The sequence below is a fragment of the Sycon ciliatum genome, chromosome 9 (assembly GCF_964019385.1).
Source record: "Sycon ciliatum chromosome 9, ocSycCili1.1, whole genome shotgun sequence".
Lineage (NCBI taxonomy): Eukaryota > Metazoa > Porifera > Calcarea > Leucosolenida > Sycettidae > Sycon > Sycon ciliatum.
In genome coordinates, this window is record NC_088651.1 from 1,474,456 (window position 1) to 1,487,771 (window position 13,316).

The 13,316-nt window shown below is 49.3% G+C and overlaps 1 protein-coding gene across 1 annotated transcript; it reads left to right on the forward strand.

The window, feature by feature from the left end:
* Positions 1-1,874: 1,874 nt before the first annotated feature.
* On the forward strand, positions 1,875-2,657 carry LOC135825070 (uncharacterized). Its single transcript, XM_065337810.1, has one exon. It carries the CDS (start codon positions 1,875-1,877, stop codon positions 2,655-2,657), a length of 783 nt encoding a protein of 260 aa, XP_065193882.1.
* The last annotated feature ends 10,659 nt before the right edge of the window (positions 2,658-13,316 follow it).

Sequence of the window (13,316 nt, forward strand, 5' to 3'; positions counted from 1 at the left end):
AGTAGTAGTAGTAGTAGTAGTAGTAGTAGTAGTAGTAGTAGTAGTAGTAGTAGTAGTAGTAGTAGTAGTAGTGGTAGTAGTAGTAGTAGTAGTAGTAGTAGTAGTAGTAGTAGTAGTAGTAGTAGTAGTAGTAGCATACTGCTGCTACACTTCAACGCGGGAATGCGTATAATAATAATAATACCTCAGTCTGACCTTCGGTGGCTGGAGCACGTACGGACACGGGCGCTCCAGCTATCTGCTGAGCGTAGTGCCAAGAGTGCAATGTCATGTACACTTGCCTTTGTGTACGCTATGACTTGTGGTATACTGCCTTCCACTACTCAAGTTAGTGCCCATCTCGGGCACCGCGAGGGACCACCCACCCCCTTCTTGGTCTGGCCAGCCAAGGCCTTGCACGATTACTGCCGCATCCATAACTGGGATCAATTCATTGCCCATATGATATGTGCATATCAGCGCGGCCCTTTCCGTACAACGGCAGGTCCAAGTAACCATATCTGTAATTTACTACTGTGGATAGCATTTCATCGTACGTATCCTGGAATATCTACGCACCCAGAAGGAATCTACTTATAATTATAGCTAGCAACCATAGCTAGCAACCAGATCAGTCTCGTACTGTTTAGTACTGATATGGCGGATACGCCGGTACTGCATTCACGTGTGCCTTGTGCCCGACCCACCATGAATGCAGAGTACGGGGCAGTTGTGACTTTTTGAGCTCTGCAAATTTTCAAGCCCAACCGGCACTAGGCCGGTCTGGAGGTAGGCATAACAGGCCCCTTGATGTGACAATGTCGTCTGAGGAGTCACCCACCGCACCAGCAGATGTAGACCTTGCTGTGATGGACAATCAGGAGATCCGGCATCTCGCCAAGAGTCACAGACTGGAACACTCGGGACTTTCCCGTACCCAGATAGTCAAGCTTCTTCGCGACAACGGTATTGGTTCGTCGACAAACTCAGCAGGTCAGTCTGACAAGGTGCGCGATGTTGTTCAGCAGGCATTGGCCGATATTGCAAAAAATGTTAAAGAATTGGCCGCCAAGGTAGCCCTAATTTCTGCCTTGCAGTTGGAGGTGTCGTCCCTTCGAGGAGAATTGGCGGCTCTCAAAGAAAGGAACTCTGATCATGACCCTGTACAAACTAGCACACCTGAACCTCAACCCGTACGTGTACAACCGCCTGCTGACAGCGTCAGGTTGTACAGCGCGGCGGCACGTGCACAGTCGTCACAGGTGCGAGCACGGGATAACACATGGGGAGGCCCCAGCCAGCAGGCCAGTACTACACGACCCCAAACAAACAAGTCACCCAGGCACTCAGGTCACGTCGTACTATGAAAACCGGCCAAAGCGCTCTGATCAACTACAGGGAGGATCCCGCACAAAATGTTGCGCTTTGTATGTGGGCAATGTCAATAGTGGGTGCACATCAGAATCGATCGCCAAATGGTGTGAACGCCGAAATATACCTGTCATCAAGTGCTCCGTGTCTGAGACAAAGTACTTCGGGTTGGCCTTTGCTCACGTAATTCTGCCATTACAACACAAAGCTACTGTTCTGGAACCGGAATTCTGGCCTTCAAACGTCAGAGTTCGAGAATGGCGCTTCAAGGGTGACAGTGTAGCAACTGGTCGAGCTGCAGAGGAGCACTAAATGTTCTGTTTAAATCCTCACGCAGCCCCCTTTCAACCCTTAAACCCCCCCATGCACCTATCTTTCAGCCACGAAATAGTTGCCCCACTGTAAATCCCCTACAGCATGAATTAATTAAAAGTAACCTCAAAATAGGATTCCTAAATGTTTGCCATCTTCTCAATAAAAAGCATGAAATTGAAGATTATATTCTTTCCCATAAAATTGATATAATGATGCTGGCAGAGACTTTCTTAACAACCTCCGTTTCCGATGACATCCTACGCATACAGAATTACACCCTGGTCAGACGCGACAGGCCAACTCATGGCGGAGGCTTAGCAGCATATGTAAGAGATCATCTCCGAGCCCGAATTGTGAAGGCTGACACCCAGGTGGAAATGCTCATGTTAGAGGTCAGTGGGCAGCGTTCCAAGGTTCTCCTTGGTGGCGTGTACCGTCCTCCAGGCACTCCTGTGCAATTCTGGCAAGACTTGACGAATGCACTAGACACTGTCATCTCCACACTTCCCACGTCACCTCTGGTCCTTGTTGGAGACTTCAATGTCGATGTAAGCTCCCGCGACAGCCCCCAGCTAAACAGCTTGCTGCACCTGTGTAATTCTTTCGACATCAAGAACCAAGTGGACAGTCCTACCAGAATTGGACCCCAAGGCAGCCAAACAACCCTGGATCTCGCTCTGGTCGGAGACGATCATGTGAACTCTTGTGTCGTAGTACCTTGTACAATCAGTGACCACTTCGCTCTGGCACTTGATTTGCGACTCACAACGTCCTGCACACCGACCGTGCGACGTGGCCGTAACATTGCAAGAATTGATATGGGTCGATTTGCACACCACCTTCTAAATAGCGATCTAGAGAACTTCTGCTTTGCGCGGACAGAAGATGAAATGTGGGATATGTGGCTGGAGAAACTTGTCGCGGCCTTGAACACTCATGCTCCTATCCGTCTACACCGCCCAAGAGCTCCTACCCGGAAATCCTTCCCCTGAAAGACGCCAGCTCTACATGACCTAGTCCAGCGACGTGACGCGGCCCATCGACGGTGGAAAGCATCACCTGCAGACCCGGCACTACGCAATGTCTTCACTTCTGCCCGAGACGAAGCCAAGCGTATGTCACGACATCTCCGAGCCACCTACTTTAGGGACCTTCTTGCTGCTAGTCAGGCCAACGCACGAAAAACCTGGCAGACCATCAACTACCTCAGCGGTCGTAACAAGTCCTCAGTTCCACCAGCCGTCAGTGTCTCACAGCTCAGTGACCAATTCAGCGGTGTTGTGTCAGACCCAACTAGACCACTACGTCTCTCAGCCCCATTGGGTCCCACGAAGAAGGAATGCCTCGAAGAATTTGCTCCAGCAAGTGTGCAAGAGATCGCTAAGCTGCTCTCCAACATCGACGTGCGCAAAGCTGCAGGCAGCGATCAGGTTCCAGCTGCAATCCTCAAACACTGTTCTCCTGTCCTTGCACCGTCCCTCACCATACTAATCAATGCATCTCTGGCTTCTGGTGTTGTTCCTGCATCTCTGAAGATTGCGGATGTTCGTCCCCTCTTCAAGTCAGGCGACAAAGCTGTCGCTAAGAACTATAGACCAATATCGTTATTACCAATAGTTTCCAAAGTCCTAGAACGGGTAGTCCACACGAGACTCTGTAAGTTCCTCTCCGGAAATTCCTTGTTCCCCGCAAACCAGTTCGCATATCGCCCACTTCACTCCACAGAAGATGCCCTGACATTGGCTGTAGACAGATACTTGGAGGCAGCGGATCAGCAGCGCCATACAGGTCTTCTACTTGTCGATATGAGCAAGGCCTTCGATAAGGTCAAACACCAAATTTTGGTTACAGATCTATTTCAGCTTGGTATTACCTCAACGGCTCTCAGTTGGTTCATGAGCTACCTAACTGACCGCCGTCAGCGAGTCGTCCTGAGCAATGGCCAGTCGTCCGCCCTCTCTCCCTGTGAGTGTGGTGTTCCTCAGGGAAGTGTGCTGGGTCCTCTTTTGTTCTCCATCTACACAATGGAAATAGAACAGATCACAGCTCCAGCCCACTCACAGCTGTTTGCTGATGATATCCTGCTAGGCGCCATCAGTCAATCCGTCGAATTCTTGAATTTAACCCTCTCCCCTTCAGTCTCCAACCTGGCCAACTTTCTGGAAGAAAGAGGCTTAATACTAAATCCCTCCAAAACCCACGTTCTAGCCCTTCATGCGTCTCGCAGGCAGCCCTTGTTACTTAACATAGAATGCAATGGAAATCCCCTAGCTCAGACCACAAATGCTCGATATCTAGGTCTACATCTCGACACCCAGCTTCGGTGGGAGACTCAAGTTGCAACTATTACACGGAAGACCTCCCAGAAACTAACGGCGCTGCGAGCCATTCGCTCCTGCTTAACTGAGCAACAAGCCCTGCTATTTTACAGATCGTTAATACTACCGGAAATGTTGTATGGATCTAATGCCTTCTTCTCGGTTCTCTCTGCGCACCAACGGCATCAGCTTTCGGTCCTCGACAAGCGATGTATCCGCTGCGTTGCCAACCAGCCATTCCCCTCCCACACAGATCCCATCTACACCCGTCTAGGCCTCATCCCCATCATCCAAAACGCCCACTGTAAACTCCGCCTCCTCATGCTTCGTATCCACACCGCCAGAATTTGTAATCTCCTGTCCAAGCGCCTACGTCGCCAGACTGAAGGCGTCACTCGGATCAACGATCCAAATGCGTATGTTGTCCCTGCCACCAGGCGAGTCTCTGGTGACTGTCGGCCGCTCGTTTCTGCTGTTAAATTATGGAACGCCCTGCCCCAAGAGTTCAAGTCCCTCGCCTGCCATAGATCATTCAAGAGACTTTTAAAGGTTTATTTTTATGGTTAGCCAGCATCTAGGCTTGGACTTGGAGTCGTGACTCAACTGTGACTCAACTGTGCTTTCTTCTTCTTTCTTTTTTCTTTTTTTCCCTTTCTCTTTTTTCTTTTTGAGTATTTGCAGTCTGTGTTTTCTGTGTTTTTCTCTCTTTCGTGGAGGCTTGCTTGTTGTATCCTTGGCTCTCGGCCGTTACTTTATCGCCATCATAATATTGGGCACCATTGCTCGTTTGGTCTGCGATACAAAATAAAATTTCAACAACAACAACAATGTACCAGGCTTTCGTTACCAACAAGGGCTTGGCAGACGAGCTGAAGCAGCTGGATGCATGTTGTGCCAATCCCGTAATGGTGCAGCCAATGGTCCACACTACCAGCCTGCTCGGCTGTCGGTGGCCTTTCACGGTGTGCCTTACTTGGTACGAGTACATTTGCATAAATGTACTTCAAGTATAAAATAATACAGAACAGGTATATACACAACAGGCACAAGGAGGTCTTAGAGTTTGTTGCAACTCTGAGTTCCTTACTCAATGAAATCATCATAGTGCTCCGCATCGTGTTGAGCCCTCTACCCTCGAAAAGACGCCTCTTTGTCAAGGGCGTCGGAACCGCACCGGCCGGGGCGGCCATGGCCGCCCCACTTTTTCGGCGGTTTTTTTATTTTTTTTTATTTTTTTTATTTTTTTTATATTTTTTTTAGCACACTGCAACAAAGCGCGATGATCTCAGCGCAAACGTGGCAAACCCTTGTCCCCGATCGTGGTTTGTTGCAGAATCAAAAGTCCATGTACACTGAAATGGCACCAAATGCCTGGGAATGCTTGCAATTGGCTTCAATTTTTGAATTTTTTTCCCGGGGGAGGGTAATGTTTGTCCCCGATCGTAGCATCTTCTTGGTTTTTTGCAGAATCAAAAAGTCTTTCATTGTAGTTACCGTACACTGAAATGGCACCAAATGCCCGGAAATGCTTGCAATTGGCTTTAATTTTTGAAATTTTTTCCTGGGGGAGGACCCCCGGACCCCACTTCCAAAGTCGTTCCGACGCGTGACCCCCGGACCCCACTTCCAAAGTCGTTCCGACGCGCCTGTTTGTAAACAAATATACAGTTAGGCCACACTGAAGAAGGTCTGTGGTTCGACTCACCCGACCGACCGTACATTTTTCAGCCCGACCGTAACTTTTTTTCGGCGGGCTGTCGTGTGACTGACGTACGTGGACTGAACACGTCCACGTCTAGTACGTGCTGTGCAGCGTGAGTCTGCGGACGCAGGCGCTAGGCGGCTCCTTTTGGAACTTACTTTCAACTCGCATCGTTCTTCATTTGCTTGATGATTTGGACAGTCAGAGTCACCGCTTGAAGTTATTCTCTTCTCGTTCCAGAGCTACACAATGTTTCAAAGTATTAGCCAGTGATCCCTTTATACAACATGTATGGCATAACACTGCGTAATAATGCCGATGTACTGCACTGCACTGGGTGTCTAAAGGCAGTACAGTGTATTTACATCTACTAAAAAATATATTAAAAAAAAATCCGCCCGCCCGCCCGTAAAAAAAATGTCCATGTTAGTCGAACCACACACCTTCTTTAGTTTGGCCTTATGTATATTGTATAGAAAACTGCTTTCCTAGCGCAGAAGGAAATCAGTGAATATGCGATGTCTTTGTGTTCTCACCGTGGAGGAAGAACTTGATGACCTACATGTACATTCACCCTTGTCTTGCCGTAGACGTCCTGTGCACTCCCAAGGTCCATGACCATGTTGTGCAATAGCTGAGTAAGCCGTACATATACCTGAGATCTACGGATATAAACTATGTCCAGTTCAAATGACCATCCAACCAGCCATTGACTCCGCATCCTGCGTCATCTCTACCATCGCTGAGCACACGAATATGACGATTTTATCACCACAGGTCCCTGCAAGCTGGAGACCCGGTACGGCCACTGACGATGTTACCAGCCTCATGGAGCCAATGTGCTATTTGGCCATGCAGGACATGTGTCACTCGACCGGCATCCATCCGGCCATCCGGAAGTGGCTGGCGGTACACATGTCTACCGTTCGGCATGTGTTGTTCACTCCGCACATGCACCAGGTGTCTGCATCGATCGTCTGCATTTTCCGGACATGGGCGGTGAAGGTAGTGATGTGCATTGCCACCTGCCTCATTATTGTGTGCGGTCTGGTTGCGGCACACCATAGTGCAAGCAACGATCCGCCTCCTGGAGCATCTCGGGCTCCAAGTGAACCTGCACAAGTCCGGCTTGTAGCTGGTGCAGTCCCTGGAATGTATGAGGCTCACCATCCGTCTGCCATCACCAAGCCACTTGAGGCGCCTGAACGTGAAGCGTCCGGAATTGAGGAAGGCGTTCCCGCTAGCCCAGCTTCACAGTCGATCAATTCATTACAGAATATAGTGCTTGCAGGATAGAGGTCCACAGCCTGGGCTGTGCAACCTCGATATGGTCTGGTGATTCAATTGACAAGTCTCCATTACTGGGTCTGTCACTTTTCAGTCGGGGATGGCCAGCCAGTCACCTCACAGGTGCCATCGCTGCGCTACGAGAGCCCGGCAGTTCAGGACCCATGCACAGCAGCCACCCATAACCACATGACTCTGCAGGAGTTAAACTCCATTCATCTACTGCTTGTTGGCGGAGTGCCTTGGTCTGCAAACCCCAGTGCATGGCATAACGGGAGTACCTTTGCATGTCGAGATTGATCATGTGATGGCTGTTGCTTACGTATCCAAGGAAAGAAACATTGGATAACTATGTGTCTGTTAGGGCTACCAAGCGTACATAACTATTACTATTGGCGCGACCCCGCTGGCTCCACCTAGTCGCCGTCAATGTTCGGGACATCGTCCACGACCCAAACGACCGTCACGGTCTGCAGACAGCGGCAATTGCCTGTTGGACAGGTAGGTCCTTACAAAGTTACATCATTGATACAGCCCACTTGACCTATTTGTGGCCAGCCATACCCGCTAACTGGATCAGTATGTGAGTTAGCGCTCAGATCCTGAGGCCGAGGCCCAGGCTTCCTTGGTCCTTCCGGCAGACCAGACCAGTGGGAGAATGCACTTCTGCACTCTCCATTCTGCCTCATCCTGATGGTTAGCGCTATTCACCACATATAGCAAGTGCTCTTGGCGGGTTCGGTCTGGAGTTCATCGCAGTCGGACCAACTCCTTAGCCACCCAGTGCGATGTAGGGAGGCAATAGACCAATAACCAATGCATCTTTCTCCTCTCTCGTCGACACTCCAGCTACGTGTTCAGGGCCTCTTAGAGTATTGGTCAGGCTGATGTAGCGACCACCCATTTGATGCCCAATGTCTATTACTGCTGGCCTGCCAGCACATGGAGTGTCATCAATGTTCTGGAGGTTCTGCAGGCTTGGGGACCCAATCCCAATTGCCTCGGAAACGTCTGACGCGGCACATTCCCATGTAGATAGTTTCCACTCAGGCTCTCCGTTCACCTCGGAGCTTTGCAGTCTCACGGTCCGTATTCCACTGCCATCAACTCCCGAAGGTACGTGTTGTGTTCGCCCTTGCCTCCGTCAGCAAGGCAAATGTCTAGGGTTCCAGATCTAAGACCTTCCTGGTTCCCTGGTTTGCAAGGGACAAACTTCTTTGTCCACATTCCTGGCTCGAGGAGTACTGTGACATTCCATATTTTGACACAGCCTCGCCATGGTGTCGCAGTATTATTATCTGTGTCCGGTGCTAGTCGTTTTTAATTGACTGTCACCCTTTTCTCCCTTCATGTCTCCGACTTGAAGGGCACCTGTATTATGGTGTGTCCTCGATACATAGAGACATTTTTACTGTATATCAGGCACTCTGCGAGATGCATGTTCCTTCACTCCACATGCGCGCTTCTCCTTCGCGCATAATGCTTGGCTACGCCCTTGCCTTGGTTGAGGTGGTGGATCACTTTAAAGTCACACTGTCACATTCGAAGCCGGAGCTCCGAAGTGTAATAATTGTAGATTCCGCTAGGACCCGCAGGGTCCGACGTGGAATCGGGGTTACACGAGGGGTGAAGGCGAAGAATGTGACAGTGTGTTCCCGCCCATTGTGCTGGTGTCACCCACCCCTCACTGTCACTACTCTTGATTGCACTATCGGCCATGCAGGCCTGCCAGCTTGCACACACGCTACACAATAATCTGATACCGGTATGGGGAACTGACAGCACTTTTCCGGCCTGCACGGCTGCAGTGCAGGCTGCGCGCGCTGCATCACTGCCATCAGTGCATGCGCTGCATGCACTGCTTCCGTAGCTATTTTTTTGTTTGCATGCATGCTGCATGCTACCGTTTCTTCCGTGTTCCCATATGATCCCCTCGTGATCCCCTGGCCCTGTGCTGACCAGATGACTTGTGACGTTGTGTCGTGAGCGCTAGCGCCCGCGCGCGGGGTTTCAAGACTCCCTGAAACGTATGCCCTGGCTTCTTACCTTGTGCGTTCATCTGGTTCTTGATGAGTGCATGCTGTCTGCTGAAGCTCCGAAGTGTAATTGTAGATTCCGCTAGGACCCGCAGGGTCCGACGTGGAATCGGGGTTACACGAGGGGTGAAGGCGAAGAATGTGACAGTGTGTTCCCGCCCATTGTGCTGGTGTCACCCAACCCTCACTGTCACTACTCTTGATTGCACTATCACTTTGGTCGCTCAGAAAAGGCCAAAGAAAGCAAGAGGTGCTAGGTGCAATCAATGCGTGCATTTACATTTTTATCTTTAAACCGCTGGAAATTTATGGAAAACTAGAGCGATTTGAGGCCAAACACACTGTCACATTCTTCGCCTTCACCCCTCGTGTAACCATGGTAACCCCGATTCCACGTCGGACCCTGCGGGTCCTAGCGGAATCTACGATTGCTTTTGTCTCTCTCGTGGCGGCTGTATCACTATCACTAGTATCGGGTGTTTATCACTCCCTTAGTATTGACTCACATAGATTTTTGCCATACCTAAGCAGTCAAATATTCCTGCATATTTCACTCCTTAGGGCTATATTGACCGCTTATATTTGACTCCTTTTTAGCGATTGAACGCATGCTTTGGTCAGTCGTGATAAATCTAATATTGACTTCGTACTTGGTCAGTATAGACTATAGGAAATAAAAGACCTATTTCCTATATTGACCTCGTACTCAGTCAATATTAGATACATATCACTGACTGACTCTGTATGTAGTGTAGATCTACCGTCCGCCGCACTGGCTGTAGCCTAGGTAAGGTAGTGTAGCCTCACTGACTACGGACCTTTCGCTAACGATTTTCGTTAATTTTCCTTTGGTCTGGATTACGTACCGAAGTTTCGTAAATTTTTCGTTTCGCTCGCATGTCCACATTTCGTTGCGTTGTTGTCGTAGCAACATATTTCTCACCGGCGGTGCGCAGTTCATGACCTGAACTTTGCACCCTTCTATTCCCCACGCTGGTTTTTTGATTTCCTCCTATCTCCACTCCATGATCACTCAAGCTACGACCGGTCTGTAATTGTATGCTATAGCCAGGATCTGACTCAATCATCAAAAATTCAAAATGCTTTTATCTCTGTTCCTTCTTGAGCACGAGAATGGAATGTTGGATGAAGAGGAGCTCCTACTTCTCATCCATTGCATAACTGAAGATACCTGTGCGAATCTCCCTCAGCATGTGGGTAATCGATTAAACTTTGAAAAAATTGATGAGGAGACATGTTCTCGCAGATATCGCTTCACGAAAGCACAGGTTATGGAGTTGCTTGAACGGCTCAGCCTCCCAGCGAGGTTTCGTGCTCCGTCACGACACTGTTGGACAGGATTGGAAGGGCTGCTGGTGGTTTTGAGGCGTCTTTCGTATCCTAACACGACAAAAGGATTTCCTGATCCACGAATCTGTCTGAGCAGGACCAAGTCCATGCCTGAGTCCCAAACTATCCGTTGCCTATCCGGTGTAATAGGTGTCGGAGGAACAGGTGCAGGTAAATTTGAAGCCATAGTACACTGACACGTTTACGGTTAGGGATAAGAGAAAGAGTAGAGGGAAAAGTCTGAAAAATCTGAAACAAATCCCGCCAAACAAGAACGAAAGCAATATTCGTTGAAAGTGGCTTTTTCCGTCCAGATCAGACGAACTTCCGTAAGATCTTCGTAACCTCGTTCCCGCACTACGAAAATGGTGTACGAAAATCGTTAGCGAAAGGTCTCTAGTCTGTAGTCCTTCAAGTGCTAGTGCAAGGATCTAGGTCTAGGAGTAGGACTGCATAGATTGATTTTTAGCGTTTCAGTAGTCGACCGTACATGCATCATGATTCATGACTACACAGAGAGTCAGTCGACTGTGCATGTGTACGTGTGCTGCCGCGCATGCCGGCGCCGGGGCTGAGTGTGGCTGATCGAGCTGAGGGCAGGCTCGTTGCGTCCATCGACGACACGATTTCATTTTCACACTCACACTACACTACACGAGTCAGGATATCCTTGCCGGATCATCGGATGCCCCCTGCCTGCCGGCATGCCCTGCCCTGCGCCATACTGCTGGCATACATACAAAGGACCGACCTCACGTGTCCAAACGCCCACGCTATCCACGCATTCCATCTCATCGACATGACTTAATAATAATACGGAGCATCAGCAAATCGATTATTCGAGTGAAATTCGAGAATCGTCACGAAAAGCCCTCAATCAGTCGAAACTAGGGCTTTGTTCGACTGAAAAATGCCCGCAAACAGAAAATACTTTTCGAATACTTTTCGAATGCTCCGCGCGTGCTCTAGTATTAGTACTCACACTTGCGCATGTAGCTACTACTAGTTCTTACTAAAGACTGAAGTACTTGTAGTCGTAGTTGTACATGTCAGTGCACAAGGCACAGTCGAACCGGACTTCTTGACGCTTTCCTCTCTCTCGAGCTGTGAAAAGTTTTGTCAAGACTAGTGTGCTTTTTGTTTCATTTCAAGGATCCTGGAATCATGGCTTTGTCACCAACTACCAGCCCCGGTATGCCTCCTGCTCCCAGTACTGCAGTAGCCCTGCTGGCGTTGTCTCGGCATCTGCGTCGTGAGTTCCCCGCAGGCAACTCAAAGTGTGCCAAATATTTGAGGTTCGACCTTACCATGGATCTCATTCTGCTGAGGCAGTGTAGGGCCCACCCTCAGCTATTCGTCCGCGGGTCTCCTGATATGCAAGGGGTAGCGGAGGAGCTCGACCGAGATCCGCCTTTTCAAGGGGTCTCCAAGAGAGATCCTATCGCCAATAGCCTGAATCGGATGAAGCATCCGCCGCTTCGCGTCATCCCCAAAGGCAATGAGAAACAGCAGCAACTCCGTTCGGTCCAGGTGAGCCAGCAAAACATGTAACCAGGTAACAGGCCTAGTGCCGTGACAGTGCTGCCTGTCATCAGGTACTAGTAGTAGTACATGTACGTGACCGTCGTGACGTACAATGTAGGAGGAGGGATATCAAAGTGCGGTGCGGGTCCGGGATTCGGGACGGCACCTGGCAGTAGGCTTTTCCGGATTATGCGTTTTTTCTTGGTCTAAAATGGAAATGGAAAGTGTTTTGAAAAACCCCTATAAATCAAATTTTTTTCTAAAGAAAATGCAAAAATTTACCCAAAAAGGACAAAAAATGCCACCGTTGCCATGGTGACAAAATGGCGACAGCTAGTCGCGTGACATTTGGCACCGTGGTGATCATTCATGGTGATCGTGAAGTACCTATCGCTCTCAGGGAGTCGTAAAATACCGGTATTTTACGACTCCCTGGCCCAAAGTGGGTCAAAATGGACAAAAAGCATTTTGACCCTCAAAATGCAAAAAATATGCAAACACATAATCCGGAAACGTCATTGCCAGATTTACCTCTCTACACACAACGACTGTACGTTACTTGCAGAGTTTCATGTCTTGGACTCTTGGTCTTGATATGACTCTTGTCTTGGACATGTCGACAGCCACTGTCAGCATGGTCAGTGGAGATCCGGAGGAGGGTCAGCCAGTCACACATACCATACTGTGGCATAGTGACAGTCAAGTCAAGGCATAAACAACTAAAACAAGGCAAGGGACTTGAAGGTAGCCGCTTTGCCAGTTTGGACAATCAGACAGGGGACTCTACGGCTGCCAGTAGTGGCAGTAGTACGTGCACAGACTCAGTTTGTGAATGCGTCTGGAGTCTGGACATGCTGTGCCGACCGCTGCGGCGCTGCCAGCTGGTCACATACAAGTACTCATTATGTCTTTATGACAATCAATGAGTCATGTCTTGGGAGGGTTGTCAATTGAATCGATTCTTCCATACCTGCTACCAAGTATCCCGATTTGTCGAGATTATCACACGGGGAACTCGCGTCTCCGGACCCCGGTCCAAAATCACCCCCATTTTTTTTAAAGATTACAAAAAAAGGGGTACATGGATGCAGCTAATGCGTAATGGGGTTTCTCCGTGCCTAGGGTCCAGCGGATTCTGCCAGCAGAAAAATTGGCAGAATTCGGTACTTTTTCTGGTAAGTTTCATGCATGTTTGGTATGTGGATAAAGAAATGTAGCAGAATTTGAGGAATTGCCCGCCATAAGGTTTGTATGGTTCTGCCAATTTTACTGCTTTTCGAGCAGAATCTGCCACCTTTTCGAGCAGAATCCGCCGGTCCCTACAAAGTTGTGCCAGTGGTTGTGAGACTTATCCACTCACCCCCACCGTTAGGCGCTGCATCTGCCGCTAGGGTTTACCAGGTGTTTACTGTTAGCGGGTTTATCGGGTGTTAG